The sequence below is a fragment of the Betta splendens genome, chromosome 1 (assembly GCF_900634795.4).
Source record: "Betta splendens chromosome 1, fBetSpl5.4, whole genome shotgun sequence".
In the NCBI taxonomy this organism is placed as follows: Eukaryota; Metazoa; Chordata; class Actinopteri; order Anabantiformes; family Osphronemidae; genus Betta; species Betta splendens.
In genome coordinates, this window is record NC_040881.3 from 8,762,646 (window position 1) to 8,779,649 (window position 17,004).

The 17,004-nt window shown below is 44.8% G+C and overlaps 1 protein-coding gene across 3 annotated transcripts in view; it reads left to right on the forward strand.

Moving 5' to 3' along the window:
- Positions 1 to 3,754: 3,754 nt before the first annotated feature.
- tnrc6c2 (trinucleotide repeat containing adaptor 6C2) overlaps positions 3,755 to 17,004 on the forward strand; it is a 42,796-nt gene continuing 29,546 nt past the window's right edge. For all 3 annotated transcript variants that reach the window (XM_029151402.3, XM_029151411.3, XM_029151421.3), the window contains exons 1-3: positions 3,755 to 3,895; positions 12,877 to 12,977; positions 13,210 to 13,231. In XM_029151402.3, coding sequence (XP_029007235.1) covers positions 12,915 to 12,977; positions 13,210 to 13,231 — 85 coding nt within the window. In that variant the 5' untranslated portion in view covers positions 3,755 to 3,895; positions 12,877 to 12,914. The remainder of the gene's footprint in view (positions 3,896 to 12,876; positions 12,978 to 13,209; positions 13,232 to 17,004) is intronic.

Here is a 17,004-nt window from a genome sequence, read left to right on the forward strand (position 1 = left end):
GCGCATCTGCAGCAATGGTTGCATGTACGTGCGTTTGTTTGGGTGCATGAGCGAGTGTGTGTATATTTTACCCTAATTCCCCTTTTAGTCCTAATGAAAGCTAATGAAAAGGCCCCCTCTCCCTCTGAGTCCATACCATGCCTTCAGCTGCCTTCACACTCTCTTATCTTTCATTACAATGCTCCAGACCTTGGAGATGAGCAATGAGCATCTCAGCAGGGTTCTACCACTCCGTGCTATTATTGGATAGGCACTTCAATCACATTGTTAATCAGAGTGGGAAAAACTCACAATGAACGCTTCAGCTCCACCGCATCGCTTCCCCTCGCAAGATTTTGCCTTGAAGTCGCTGTGTGAGGAGAACGGCTGCGCCCGCGTTCCTCCTTCATGTGCAGTTAGGAGATGTTTTAATTTGAATCCCTCCCCTGTAAGAGTCACCATCGCGACGGGCCTTTTGCATATGTCAAGTCATGCCTTTGGAAATGTCACTTTGAGCGAAACAGCGGTGGATCGCTGTCTGCATTTTGATTACTCACGCCGACTGTGGATGGGGACCGTGGATTCATAATCAATACCAAAACATTGACGCCCCCCGACTCATCAGTCATTCTGCATCGCAGAAGTAGAAATGTCTTCTTCTGGAATCCAGTGTCTGGGGAATCAGGATCTGCTTTTGGAATGTCATGAAATGTTTGGCTCCCTCTCAGATCATGTTTGTTTGGTTCCAACTGGATGAAATGTTAAAAAGCCACATTTGGAGATGTGCTTTGTATTTAAAAAAATTGATTTTGACTAAAACGTATTTCATGATCCTAAATTTAACTGGTTTGTCATAAACTATGGAATTAATTCAAAAGCAAATAATACAGTCAGTTGGGACTCTTTTATGTAATGTGTCTGATGATGTGTCTGCGTTTTATGAACCTGTGTTATTATTAATGTATCTAGACAGAAACAGTCTTCCATGGGAAACAGCGCGCATGCATTAAATATGCATGTAGTCACGTAACATGCAAGCATGCATGTGTGTGTTTGTGATGTCAGAGGCAGGTGAACGCACAAATACCCGCGGTTCGGTGCGTGCACGTGAATTCTTATGCGAATCTGTGCGCGTGAGCCTGACAGACTCTGGCAGCAAGCTTGAAATTAAAACCTTATGCGGAACGCGGCTCGGGATCGGACCGAAATTAAAACAAAAGTCAGGGGAGCACGTGGAGAGCAACGGAGAGGAGGCGCGGAGCGCGGAGTGGCAGGAGCAGGGGGCCGGAGAAACGCATTGTCTGAGTGAGCGATTGCCTGCGCTGCGCCGCCACAGCTCGCGTCTGGGCTGCTTCTTATCAGAATGTCACGCAGACCTTTCCCATTGGCTTGCTTCTGTCAGCAGTCTGCCTAAATGTGAAAGCAATTAGGGAAATTGGCGGAGTCAAAGAAACGTCCCGGAGACACCTAAAAGAATGGCGGCGGTGAAAAGGAGAGCAGATGCTCATAAGGAAGGGTGTGCGGCACACAATCACATGCACATAAACACATATTGGCACATGACGCACACACATACTCACACTCCCCTTCTTCCTCTTCTTCCTCTTCAGATTAATATACACACACTTGAGAAGGCCTCACCTTTAATTTATCTCCACCTATAAGGAGTAAGATAATTTAGGCTAATAATATAAACACTTTCAATTTCTATACTATGCTAGTTTGCGTGTATATCACTTAATTAATGTGTAAAATAAAAATGTGCAAATGTTTATTTAGGTGCTATAATAAACAGCAAATCCCCTACTATGGTTTATTAGTGTCATCAGTGAACTACATATCCCTCGAGGCGCTTCTCAGGGCATTCACCCTTGCTCTCACCTCTCTTAACCCTGAGTACGGAACATCTGCTTTCTCCATTGAGTTGGAGCTTGCAGCTTTAATAGCTCTGGGCATTCCGCCTTGAAACGAGGGGGAAAAACCTTTTGGCCGGGGCCCCTGGCTCTCTCATTTGTAGTCTCTCCCAGTGATGTATAGAGCCCAGAGCTTTGCTGAGCGTTCTCACTGGTCAGCCTTCCTATTTGTGTCCCGCAGCCTTGACCTGTTCCCACCACACACTGTGCGTTCCTGTGGCTGTTTGTCTGTGCCGTGGAGCAGTCATTTCCATAAGAAAAGAGTGTGGAGAATGGACAGGGGCCGGCCGCGTTTTCCTTTCTCCAAGATGGCTGCAGATGCAGTTCAGGGAGCACAAGGGCGACCTCATCCATCATGCCGAGAATCGGCTGGAAACACTGCCCAATAGTATTGGACGTAACGTGATCAAGAAAGAAAGGTCACCTGGGGCAGGGAAACTTGCAGTGGCCCCTTTAAGAGACCTTTAAATCTGCTAAATAAAAATCATGATGCAACTTCTCGATTGCTTGTCAAGGCTCACATAGATAGAATATATCTGCAATGACATAATCACATTTTGCAAGCAAGCCATCATGAATCATTACAAGCTAGTAATAAAAAGTCTATAACATAGAACAGGAGTGCAGGTTTGACTTATGATATTGTTCAGTGAACTACCTGTATTTGTAAGGTTTTCCTCATATCATGAGCGTGAACCATAGCAATAAAGATAAAAGATTCTGAAACCAGAACAATTAGTTAAAGGAGACTAAGAGTTGGGTGATAAATTAAAGCTATTTTTAGATTTTAGGAGTCATTTAAGGAATTCTTTGAAACAGAAACATCACTTTAAAAAGCCACAAACCGAACATAAACATGGGCCAAATATTACATGATATTTACTAAGGCCTACCTCAACATCACGTGTATTATAACTTGCGCTTAATCATGTGTTTTGTAGTTCATTATCGGTACAATATCACGCTTTCGACGTGTTTACCAGCGTCACGTTCGTTCTTGCAGCATGTTTCAGCAACTGCGTCGAAGCTGCGAGCCGCCCGCTCCTCTGCCCATCCTCCGCGGCCGCTCGGAGGTTCGGCGCGCGGGGTGGGCGAGCCGGAGGGCGGGGCGCGGTGGGCGGGGTTAGCGTCCGGTGTTTTGGTTGGTCGCGGGTGACGTATCTGTAGCCACTTCCTGGTCCGTCCGCTCTCGGGGAGGAGGAGAGCCAGACTGCGGTGTTGTTAGTTTGAACAAAATGGCTGCGAGACCACTGTCAACGAGAGCCGACTGAACGCCTGCCATGACTGTCCGCTCCGCTGCCTGGATCCACACAGAATGTATTTCCCCGGAGTCGTTTCTCCCTCTGCTTTCGCGGTAGCCAGCTCGTCGCTAGTCGTCCAGCTGGTGACCTAAACAAAACTAAACGACAACAACAACAACAACAAAAAACATTTCTTTTTGCACTTTAAAACAAGTTGGCTGGCCGCGGTCGGCTCGCGACGAGTCTACGGCGATTTAGCGACAGCTGCGTGGCTCGTTCGCTCCTGCAGAAGCTCGCGCTGTCGACGGCTAACGTTAGCTCGCATCATATAGCTGCTTTAAACTCGTTTTTATCCGTGTTCGTGTTTTTGTTGTTAGTGGTGCTGCGGTCCCCTCCCCGCCCCCCTCGGTATATCGTGACGTTTTAACAAAGTGTTTTGCTGTTTTTATTTTTTTGGCAAGTGTAATTTCATACACCTTTTTAACTTAAACGAACGTGTGTATTTTTTTTTTTTGCTGAAAGCGTACATCGCCGTACTTGCTGTGCGTGTATCTGGCTGAGAAGCCGCTGTTTACCTCGGTATCTTGTCACCAAGCTGCGTCTGCAGCGCTCGGCTCCTCTGCCAAGTCTGCGACTGAATCTCCGCTCCGTCTCTTTTTACGGGTAACTTTAGAGAAGACGTCGGAAAATGCTTTTCTGCTCAGTGTTTCTGCCGTGCACCGACTCTTCGCCGGGAGCTGCCAAAGCTGTGCTTAACGCAAGGTAAGCCGCTGACGTCCTGCTTATTACATGCAATAATGCCGTTGTTGTCTTTATGTACAATTCGTATAGGCGCAAGGACCCAAGTCTCACTTCTGGATTTGGTGATCTGCATCGCTTTATTATTTCGCTTATGTCTTTATGCTCCATCACAGCTGCCCCACTTCAATACAACAGCCAGCAAAGTTAAGGGGGGCATCGTTAAAACACCCTTTATCTGCTTATTTGTGTTGGGCTTCCTCTCTGTGGGCTCTTTATTACGTTATTAGTGTCCAGTTCCATTGTGTTGATGCAGGCATTAGTGTTTTAGTAGTAACATCCAGCCACCAATATGCTTTTATTGTGGGGGTTCCCTAATAAAAAAACAAGATCAGTCTCCATCACAGAGGCAACCTTTATCTACCTTATGCTGCTTTTTGGATATAAATAGATTTTCTTTGACTGGACATGGCTTCTTAATATTGGCAACTTTTGTGTTATATCATAGCTCTGTTACCATTGGCTGAGGGCGCTGGAGCCCATCTCTGTACATGTGAGCCAGTAACATGATGATTTCCTGCACAGGCTGCGGATGGTGGTTCACATTTTTTCGACGCGTCTCCCGTGCTTTTGCTGTGGACTGGAGCGATCCATATTTGCAGGTTGTAGCTGCAGTGCTTCCATCTCGACGGTCCTGTGTTTTATCCCCCGCCTTTGCTTCACGCAGTAGCTTTATCACCACACGCATCTTGCACACTGCTGTACATTCCGCTACACTAATTCCAAGTACATTGTTAAACATAGCTATCCTGTCTATTTCCTCTTCCTCCGTCGCCCCCCGGCTTGGTGCGCAAGCTTGGGATTTTAAATGAACCCCCCCCCCCATCCGGCATCCTTTCCCCAGGCACTGGAGTATAGCTTTTAATATCTCCTCTGCATGTCTTAATTGAAGTACATAATTTCCTGTTCAATTTCAACCCCTCTATTCCTTTCCCCATCTGACATCTCTGTCACCGCCGTCTTATCGGTGTCGTTACACACGACTGAGGTGGCGGAATTAAACATACGTGCGTGAGCAGCAGCACAAGTACGACTGTTTGTATGTGTCGAAATGTGCGTGCGCCGCCGCAGACGTTGGTGCGTGCATCGGTTTGTGTTCACATGCGTCGTTCTGGTCCCTTCTACATCAGGAGCGTGCGATCGTTGGCGATGTGTCCAAAGCGATGGCAGCTGGTTAATGTCCCGCACTTGTTAATCAGGTTGTGAGCTGCCTCCTGCATGCTGTAGACAGCCAACACACAGAGGACCCTGTTCTCACCCAGGGGTTAAGGGTCTTTCTTTCTATGCGCACTCACATTTTCCAAAGAGAGGCCGGGCACACATTAAGTGGGTGGTGGTGAAGTTCTGCAAGGGCCTTCTGGTGTGTGTTAAATGGTTAGGAAGAAAGAAAAGCTTAAAGTTAGGCTTTCCCTCCCCGTACACAACCTCATGATTGTTACCGATACCACTACACCTACAGAGAAGTGGCTCATGTAAAGGGAAACACAAGGCTGTAAATATATAGTTGTCTTTTCTTCTGTGGGAAAGCATTAATTGGTAGACTTTGCATAGGTGATGAATCTGCGTCAAAATATATTGTTACTCGTGCAATAAACACCCCATATAAAAATTCAAGAGCAGAATTGGGCAGGGACTCGGACTTCCCTAAATCGTATTACTACTTTTGCCGTTTGGCAGCATGCTAGCAGGGAACCCAAAGCCCGTGTTGGCTCTGGATCCAAACAGGCTGTAGGCTGTTGGCATATACACATTGTTTTGATTAGAGTTTATTGTATCAAAGCCATGAGGGCAAACCCTGACTGTAACTCCATCTGCAGCCCCTTATCTCTCAAGAGCTTGGATCATTTGTTTAAAAGGAAACTCGAGGCTTGTTTCCCCATGTTTGACCTGTGACAGATACAAAATTAGGCTGGCCCTCAGCTTGGTGTCCTTAGCCAGGGTTAAAGTAACTACAACGAACCTGTTTGTTGCTACATCCCTTATACTTGTTGTTAATGTTTTTTTTTTAATGTTGAGTCCATCCTTTGCCAGACATCTTGTGTTTAGACTGGTAAATTCCACATAGTGTTTTGGAAAAGAGGCTTGTGGTGTCTATCCCTTTTCCTCATCAGTGACCTTAGCCCAGGATTGGCTGTGTTTGTTACTGAGCCTGTGATTATAGGGCTTCTCAAACAACTGGCAGAGTCATAATAGATAACGCGCTTAACACCGCTGCAGGGTGCTGCTCCAGTAGGGGGGCATTGACAGTGGAATCAGCTGGCTTCAATGGGAGGCTGCCAAAAGCCATTACCCTCTTCCTCTGCTCTATGGATGGTTATTTGGAAGTCAGGGGGGGTAGGATAAAGACTTGCCAGGCAGTTGTGTTTGGTGTTGGTCACTGTACTAGATAAGGAGTGTTTGTATGAGTGTGAGCAACAGAAAATGGGGGGGGGGGTATGTTGACAGCAGTAATAGCCTGAAAGCCAGAAGCAGCATTCTCACTTCCACAGACATCCCCCTGAAATGCAAACGGCACCAGGCCACCATTGACATGGTTATAGTAATTGGCAATGCTTTTATCATATGACTGACTGTTTTGTGGCCTAATAGAGCTCACCTCAGGTCTGTGACCGAGCTACTGATTTGAGACAGTTGGCTCATGTTGTGATAGTTACAGTATATTCTTATCTTACACTACTGTCAAACATAATTTATGCACTTCCAAATTGCATCTGTGAAGAGTATATGCTTAATTTGCCTTTCAGTTCGAGGTTTAAAGTTAGTTTTTAGTTTTGTGTGAATGGCATCGTTATACGTCGGTTTTGTGTATGGCGTGCATGGGACTTGATGGAGCAGGAGAATTATTAACGTTCTGTGGGTGCTGGGGTGGTGAATGGTCTGTGTAACCCCCCCCTTCTCATCGAACTCGTATGCCAATGGAGGGGGCGGGTGTTTAGGGGCCCCACCAGGGGTAAGGCAGGTTGTGGTGAAAGCAGGGGGATGTGGGAAGTGAAGCCAAAACCAGCGAGCTGCAGCCTGAGAGTCTTGGCGGGGGTCCAGGGGGAATGTTGAACGTGCCGGGTTTTGGTGAGGGCCTCCTTCCCTTCCTCTGTTCCATGTCAGCTAATTGGAGAGACGTGGAGCGAAGGAGCGGGGCATCACATGGTAGCTGACAGAGAATATCCAGGACGTCCACCCTACAATGTTTTCTTTTTTCTGCTCCAAAGAAACACTAGACCGCCCTGCTCATTATGTAACGGGGCTTAGGCCCCACAGCGCTTTTAAAGCTCATAGTTAAAGCTGTGTAAATAGCACTAGCATGTGGTGTCTGCCTCTGTGTTGGGGCTATGGCTTAGGCTAGTAAGCTTAGGTTGTTTACTGTTTGGACTTTATGATCTTAATATCAACTTGAAAGCAGTCAATGGTAAATGACTTTACTGGGAATTTTTACCATAAGAGCTTTTTTTATTTCAACAGATTTGCTGGACAGTAACACTGTAATGTTTGAGTAGCGACCTATTTAACTACAATTTATAATTTCTGGCATGGTTTCATTCATAGTTAATAAGACTCAGAAGAAAAGTGTTATATGATCCAAGTATAAAACGTGTTATATGATCCATAATGGACTTCTGCAGAGTGTGTAGTTAACATTCTCAATCTCAGTATAACACCAACAAACCTGGCTCATTTATCTTCTAGTGAGCAACCATCCCATGTACCTTTTGTGTTTATCTTTACTCTCTGGAGTTGTTGGTGTTCCCATCTCTTTACAGCTTTCAGAGAAGAATGCTACATAAGTCTCTCTCTGCTGTTTTCCTGCTGTCTGTCCTTACTTCAAAATAGATTTTGCTCACCGAACCAAGGACAGCACTTATTTTCTGTCTCCCTTTCAGGGTTTGTGTTATTACTTACACCATTGACAGCCGGTGTCTCTCGGCGTGTGTGTGTTTTTATTTACAGGCTGAGACTGTGTCAAAGTAACCTTGAGGGTGGCGTAGCTCAGCTCATTATCTCATTTGTCTAGGGCTTCAACATGTATGTGTGCATGTGTCCTTTTGATGCAGCTTCTTCTGATTCTGAATCGTGGTTCTGATGGTTTGAAGGTGGCGTACTTGAAGCTTTAGTGCTTTTAAACTACCAAACAGAATAGTGCGTAAAGCATAGAAGTTGAAGCCTGTGTTTCCTAAACCACAATAAATTGCTTTAATGACATGATGTACAGGCATATCATGGCACAGACCAAAATAATTACCCTGTGTCTGTGTATCTCAGATTTTTCCTCACAGCTAAGATAAAATACAAAATTGTGTTCTCTGCATTTGACCCAACCCTCCAATGGGGGAACAACTGGTGGGATCGAACTAGTCACCTTCTGGTTCTGACCCTCTACCAATTGAGCTACCAGGCAACCAACTACCCACCTTGAGACATGCATTCATTTCTGGACTTCAAAACTGGCACTTGGGTCAGTCTAGAAGCTGTGAAACCACACTTGAAATTTGCTGGCGTATGCAGAACATGCACATCCACAAATTAGAATAAACACAAAGCAGTCATAAGCAAAGACAAATGCCTACACCGGGACGCTAGACTTGACAGCTTCTTCTTGAATTCAATAGGCTTTAGTTGCGGCGCTGGCGGGAAGCAGGCTCTGTTGGTCTTGTGCTTTGTGCTGTTTTCTATTTAATGAGCTGCCACTGTGCTAAAGTTTTCATATCTTCTTGGCAGAGGAAGCAACCAAGTCTCTGAGAGGCAATTTTCTGGAGGCAAACCTCAAAGCTGGTATTTATAGCACAGCTCTGTCTCTCTCGCTACGTGATTCTCCGACTTTCTTTTTTCTCCGCCTCGCGTCTCCCCTCTTTCGCTGCTCTTCACCCACCCGTCTGCCCTTCCACAATGCTCCATCTGCAGATTCCAGCGGCGGAGAATAATACTGTCACTTTTCATTGAGCATGTCCAGTCTAGTAGCAATAAAGCGTGTTGTATATTTTCACAAGCCGCTCTCTCCACCTGCTACGGGCGAAGCTGGTATGCACAGAATGCTTGCAAACCAAGCAGCCAGTCAGAAAGGCGGTGTGACCGCGAGATGGAAACAACACGCGGCAACAACAGCATCGTTATTACTGCTTATCAACTGTGGAACCTACAGGCTTGTTTTCCCCAACTCATTCAGGTTGGGTGGACACAAATGCAACTCGCACACATGTGTGGAAAGTAGTTGAGGTTTGTACGAGGTACTGAGGAATTATTCCCCAGGTAAGGGCAGTTCGGGATAATGCTTCATCTAATAAGGCTCAGGAGAGTACCATGGCTTCTGTAATGCCACAGGAATGGGAGCCGGGTCGAATGGTAATAGTGGTGGGGCTGTGATCTACCACCGTGGCCAAAGGACATTTATATTTGCTGAGAAAGGCAAATCTGTGTGATTGGTGTTTTGTCTGTGGTTGGTCTGACAGCCGCTCAGAGCTCTAGCTGTGTGTTTTTTCTTTCACTTCTTTCCCTTTTCTTTGTCTTTCTCAGTCTACTTTCACTCTCTGTTTTATTCTCACACTTGCATTTTCCCCTTTCCTTGTTTTTACTGCACCTCTTGGTATTAGCAGAGAATGAGTGTGGATGTTTTTAACCCAACCCCCCCTCCTTTCCCGTCTCCCTTGTCTGCCAGCATTGATAATGCTGTGTTGAGTTTTCTCCAACTCTTCCATTTCTTCAGCGAGGCTTGTTTTCCGTCTTTTCCCCCTTCCAGCGAGGTGTGTCGTCTTCCTCTCTGCGCCCTGTCTGGTTCTCCAGCGGCTGTCGTTCTTAATTGGTGTTGCTTCGCATCTGCTTTCATCCTCCGCCCGTCTACCACCCCTCCCCACCTCCGCTTCATTTCTTCTTCTCCTCCTCCAAGCTCCCACTTTTCTGCACCCCTGGCGGGAAAAGGCAGGCATCAGACACACTGCCTCTCGCTTGTGTACATCAAGCTTCGCTGTGTGTTTTTATGTGGCTGGGTTTGTGTGCTTTGTGAGTTCCTAGACGTTTCATTTCTGTGCCGTGTGTTCCTGTTGTCACACTTCCTAATCTAAAGCTTAGCATAGCCCCATATTCCCTGGACATGTGATCGTTCAGTACCTACCTGTGCAATTTCTTCACAAAAGACCTTTTTTTAGACTCAACATATTTTATGTTCAATTTATTATGAAGAAAAGCACAGTACAGGAAAACTAGTTGGGTCAGCATTTAAATTAGAGGAAGTTGGATTCTATTATATAGTAGTTGAGTAAAGGTTTGCATAGGACATTTCTACCATCAGTTCTTATGGGGGATAATTTTTGAAAGCATTTATTATCCTGTAAAACTCTGGGGGTCGTAGTCTCAGCCTAGCTGAACACAGTAACAAACCCATGTCACACATGCACTGGCATCCACAACATGCCAGCACTGAGATTTCCTGCACTAAAACTCAAACAGACAAACGTGACTGTAGCCACCAGAAAGAGTTAAGTAATTATAGCTTCCTACTAGTGGTACAACTTATTGGCAGTTACTTGCTATGTTATGATCTAAGGCCTTCAGCAAAGAGGAAAAAATAACAATGCACTGCGGACGTGTAGGTCACTAACCTCAAACACAACACATTCCGTCTAATTGTAGTGTCATACTGGGAGCATGGACAAAGCTGATGCTAGAAGCCAACACAGAGACACGCCAGGGTCACTACTAAGGAGATGCTGCTGTCAGCAGTAATGAGGGAGCAAGGCAGGTAGAGAGATGTGCAGGGTTAGCGAAGGCTAGGGCTGACTCTAACTTAAGTGCTGACCATGTCGGCTCAAACGACAACTGACTAGCAGCACATTTCACATAATTGTCTGTTTAAGGGGCCTATTTATAATTAGTGTTATTATTTTTTCGCTTCTGTGCTTGGGCTTAGACAAAGAGATCCTGTTAATTTCATAGGTGGTGTCTGACCTATCATGCTATTGGGTGGTTTGGGATAGATTCACACGAAGGGTTAGCAGAAGATGCACAGATACCCTATACAGCACATGCAGTGTACAATTATCTGAATGCGCGCACACACACGCATACCCACATCCACACTTTCTCAGTCCCTATTTATTAATAGAGGATGCTGAGATAGCACAATGATGCGCTCGGACTCCACAGTGTGAAAAATAGGATCGTGTCAGTAGGATAGGGAGAAAGAGAGAGTATCAGGTACAGGGTATGAAGGGGAACTCCAGATACAGGTGAAAAATAAAAATATGGATATTCTCCAATTTTACCTTTCTGCCTTCCTGCCACTGGACTACTCATCTTTTCCAGCCTCCTTCAAGGTCTAAACTTATCCGCCTCTCAAATGAAAGTCTCTCTAACCTCCCTACGTTTTTCTCTTTCCTATTCTGCCTTATTGTTATAGAGACGTTACCACACCATCACCATCTTTTTTTTGATTGACAGCCCCTCCCCCTGCCAGTGGGCAGAGCAGTGGGTGGTAAACCTTTCATTAATCTTTTCATGAGTCATTCCCACATTCAAATTTCAGATCTTCTCTGAACACTGTGTAGATGTTTCTTTTTGTTATTGGCATTTCAAACAAACTATATTTCAGCATCCAGTTACCTTCACTATTTTAAAGGCTTTAACTTAATTTTGTTAAAGTTGATTTGTATTAAAAAGTAACTCACAATTTAAAATTGTTAATTACAATTTTTACAGTTAAGAAATAGTATGTTTTCATTACCAGCACCTAGAACCAGCATGTTATTTATTGCCTGACATATGATTTCCTACAAATGAATCAAGATGAATGAAGAATAAATTCCCGTAGATTGACTAGAAAAAAAATTTTGAATCGAAGAGTAATTGAAAAACAACCATCATTATAAGGCTAAAGCAGGCTTAGGCAAACCTGGCCCTCAGTGTGGCTGCTCTGCCAGAAGATAGCAGTTCACTTTACCTACCTGAGCTAGAATCTTACAGCTTGATTGAACACGCATACATGTGGTCCATGTATTAAGCAGTGGATAGCACTTTTGTGGCTTTAGCAGAAAGTGTGTTTATTTGTACCACGGTGGTGGTACATTTTGTATCTGTGTTGCCAAACGAATTCAGCATTTTTCCCAATCACGATGGCTCACCGTTCAGGCATGTGTGTCTTTGTCAGTGCGGTCTTCACAGCACAGCCACGAACAGAATCGGCCCATTATTTTAGACTGACATGGAGGGAGTTGATTTAATTGGCACATTTCAGATCGGAGTCTCGCTGGTGTGACATAGTGTTGTATTATAGATTAGTGCATTTGCTGAAAAGTAAACACACACATTCGCCGCCTATGGCCCAGCTCATACCTCTCATAGTTTCCAGGAGCTGTCACTAAGACTGAGCCAAAGGAAATAGAGGCTGCAATGGAACACTTAGTTTCCCTGGGCCTCTGGCGAGCAATCCAGCTAGTTTGACTAACCCCCACAGACAATGGATCTTTGTAAAAAGGCTCTGTGTCTTATTCTATTAGACTATTGGCCTTTGCATCTTCTTATTATCCCTTTAACCCTTTTCTGTTCTGTTCACCCGCTCTTTCTCTAAGCATTTTTATCCAACTCATGCGTTGTTTTTCATTGTTTTTGTTTCCTTTCTCTACCCTTCTAGTCCATATTGTATAATTTCCTTTTAGTTTTTTGACCATGAGGGAAAGGGTTCTTCAAAAGTTCCTGTCTAGATTTTATGTATGAACTGATGACTGTGGATGGATGATGTGGATGTTTTCCAGACTCTGAGTGCACCTTGGCTCTGACTCACACACATGTGCGTGCTTGTGTGCATGTGTACAGTACGTGTTTGAAAGCCATTTGTTGCCAGCTGATGCATATTGGTCCACATAGGTGTACTAATGAAAAGGCACAACACACGGAGCAATTGAGCTGAACCCTCTTCCTTTGTCCTTATGTTTCACTCATTGCTCTCTGCTTTTCTCTCTGGACAGCTGAGAGAAGCTAGCAAACGAAGAAAGAGAACCATTTGATGGAAGAAAAGAAAAAGAAAAAACAAGAAGAAAAGACTAAGAAGGACGTTGCACAGAAAAAGGTAAAGATGCAAATCATTTACATTTAGACTGATTTATAAATGTAAATGTATCAATTTGAAATCGATGAACGATGACGAAAGATAACTTCAAAAGATTGGATCCATTGTGCTTTGTGTTCTTGCTAAATACGGTATTCAATGCAGATCAGACCGATTTACATTTATGACTAAATGTTAAACATAATCTTTGGTACATTACATTCTTAAGGATATTTTCTCTCCTCCCCCACAGGCTGCTGATCAGAAACCCAAAGGTGAGTGTCACAATCAAGTAAACTACACCCTTCATCTGCCTCATTTTCTCAAATGACATTTCAACCAATGATTTACATTAATCAGCTCTGATTAACACAGGCTGATCCTTAAGGACTTACCGACATATTATTCACACATCATACACACATAGCATTTAGCGTTCTTGTACACAGATGGACACACACATTTTTGTTGCATGCATGAGCAGTCGCGGCGTTTGACTCTGTGTTCCTCAAACGCACGCACGCGCACACAGACACTACACAACAAATACAGCGGTGTGTCACGCACAGTGACGCTCCGTGCGCCCGTGGCACCAGGCAGTGAAGCGTGAGGGCACACAGACAGCACACTGAGGGTGGTGTGGGTTGGGGGAGGGATGGGAGGAATAAAAGGCAGGCACTGGGTTGTGCTGAAACAAGGTTTACTGAAAGACGAGCCTACTGATAAAATAGGTTTGCTTTTGTGTATTACCAGACAATATGTCCTCCAGATGAGCAGTAAAAAACAATGCAAATCCAACATTGCTGATGTTCCGTGATCTGTTTAGACTGAGCTGAGGTAGACTGTAGATTTCCAGCAAGATAGCCTTTAAATTCCATCTTCATATGCAGCTCTTGATGTAACTGTTGGGTCCTCGATGTTTGTCTAAACTCTAACCTGCATAGTTAATAGATCTATAGGAACTTGACCAAGACACTTCTCCTACTGCTTCTTTCCAAAGCGCATCAATAATAAGGTCAGCAACTGATTTCGAAAGCCCCTTGAAGAACATAAAAGTGCAGTAAGCTGTTAACTGATGGGCTTTGGCACAGAACCATCATTTTGGGCCCCTGTGTGCTTGCTCAAGTGTCGGAGAGCAAGCACATGCAGGAGAGTGGGCTTTACACGAGTAGGTTCCTGCTTATTGTTGCAGAGTACGTTGCTCATTGTCCTCTGAAGGAACCATGGCTGACAAAAGTTGGCTTAAAGCTATGAGACACATGTCCTAGTTCTCTAGACCTATTCCCACTGTGTTACAATCATTTTTAACAAATTGTGGATTCCAGGAGCCTGTATATTCAAATGGTGCTTAATAATCCAAATCATAACCCTAATCATTTGCTACTGCTCTGCAGATTGTGCATACGTGGATTGGATTTAGGTGATTCTAGGAGTGGTAAAGAACATGCAGAGACCCAGGTTGGGAATATTGAAAAGTCTGCCTGAGAGAGAGGGGCCCACGATCAGGGGCACAGCTGAGAAGGAGGAAAAGCGGAGAGTGTGGAATGGGGTATTCTAAGGCCAGCCAAAGGCAAAGACATCAGGAAGGAGAGGGAAGAATGAAGGCAACGAAGCTGTGAACAGGAAAAAATGACCACTGGGAGTCAATGATGGTGCTAATATGGAAGAGGGCTAATGACACGGACATTCATTTAATGGTATGTTTAATGAGAGATGGAGAGAAAGGGACATAGAATGAGGAACTGATTGTGTTTATGTAGTGGGGACTCATGCAGATAGAAAGAAAAAAAAAAACAGAAAGTGGGGAGAAGTGTTTGAAAACTAATTGTTCAGCGAGCCATCAGGACCTCTCGGTACGCTCATAACCTCTCATCTGCAATATATTCTCAAAAGAAGGCGTCAACTGGAATGAGTTGAGTTTTCATGCATGACACTAAATAATAGAGGTGTGCATGTGTGTGTGTGTGGGGCTAAGAAAATCAGTATGCAGTGGTGATTTGTGCCTTTCCATCCATATCAGTGAATTCTGCCTTCCTTATACACTCAGAAATTCATAGACACATACACATGCACGCCGCCTCCCCCCTCCTCATAGTCTTTTTCTGCTTCCCTCTCTGCAGGCCTCCGTGGTCCCAGGCATTTCAATTTGTTTGCGGTAATCGATCTCAGCCTGGCGCGTTCATATGTATGAAAATGAGATAAAGCTTCGGTGCAGTGGAATTAACTTCTCTGCCCCCCATTAGGAATGAAGCTTCACAAATGCAGGGTTCCGGGAGGCTGTGTCCTGCTGGCCCAGCCTGCCTCCCTGCTGCACCCCCCTCCCCTTCCCCCCACCACACACACACACACACACACACACACCAAAGCCAACGCGAGCTGGACCTCCCCCCTGCCTCCCCTCCCTCACGGCCCCCATTACCTCAGAGGGATGCTGATTATTCACACCGAGCACACACGCAGCCTCATCCACCACCGCTGCAATCCCAATCAGTCAGTCGGGCTGCTACACCGACCCACCAGCCCCGGCAGAAACGTGCACGTGACAAGACGCGCACACAACAAAAGGAGCTTATGAAAAGCTCACGCATCCCCAGTGGTTCAAATGTGTATTCTTAGACGCCCTGAGTCACATTAATGTCTTTGTAACTTTCTCTGTCTGTTAACGCACACACATTTTAAGACCACGTAGAAAAACAGGACGTTACACAAATGCTAATGATATCTGTAGCTATGGATCGGCACACAGAACACTCCAATACCACAGTATCGCTTCCACACCCAGGAAATCCCTATATGTGCAGTCTCTGCCTCTGCACCTCGCCTCCTCTACTGTGGAACGGTTAGAGAAACGTACAGTACACTTCCTGTGAGCGCCTCATCCCTCGCTTCCCTCCTCACCCATGCCATTGTGTCTCTGTTTCATTTTGCACGCGATATGCTCCTCCGCTGCAATATTTACATGGTGTCACCGCAGTAAAAGCAACATTATCGTTTTCAAAGTGGCGAGAGCGAGTGTGTCGCAGAATTCTGTATCGAATTAATTTGCAATTTCTCATGCTATTAATTATATCAACACTTTTGAAAGGGAATTTTATGAATCACAATCTAATTAGAGGCTAATTTACTTTAGCATTCGGTGTGCTTTTCTCTTCTGTTGAGCACGTTTATAAACACTGAATGAATTAATAGCGAATATCTAGCGAATTATGTCCCGTGGATTTGTGACTGCCAAGTATAATTGTTTTTCCTCCACCGCCTGTGTGCTCATCCCGCGTGCATGTCAAGTGCTGGGGGGGGGGCACTAAGCGAGAAAGGAAGCAAGAAGCACGCATAAACTTAAACAATGCTGTGCTTTCTGTATATTAATGTTGTATGATCACTGCTCAGAAGAGCCCATTCAGCGCCTACCGCCCCTCCCCCATCGCTCCCTTGTCCCCAACAGTGTGCTGTTTTATGTCAAATATCAGGCAGATTAATAGGATGCAGCTCATACTGCATGAATGACAGATTAACTTGCCTTCTCACTGCAAAGTGCTGATGTGTGCGCGCAGAGGTCAAAGACTGTAACTATGAAAGCACGTGTCTCGAGTTAAACCACAAAGAGGAGAGTGTTGTCCAGACACCATAAGGTCAATATTGTATGACCTTAACATTAGGTTTGCAAGTTAATAGTGTCAGTTTCATGTGCTGTTGCCATGGAACTCTCAAAATATGTGGAAAAATGTCTAAGGCTATTAGTTATAGTATTAGTTATTAATAAATGTTGAGTGGGATGTCTTTGGTTAATGTGGCAAATGCTTGATCCTCCAGAACTTCCACTTCTGCTTTTTGGCAGTTTTATAGTTTATCAGTCTAGTTCAAAGTATGCCTATACTAGGCAGTGGTTGCCCTCAGGCATGGCTGTGAATGGATCCTTTAAAGTGTCATTACCAAGAGAGTAAAGTTAACTTCTAAAAGGATTCAAAAACAAAACTCCTTCCTTATTATAATTATTTCACTGAGACAGGCCATGCTTACCCAAGGTGATCGGCCAAGACATGAGGTATGG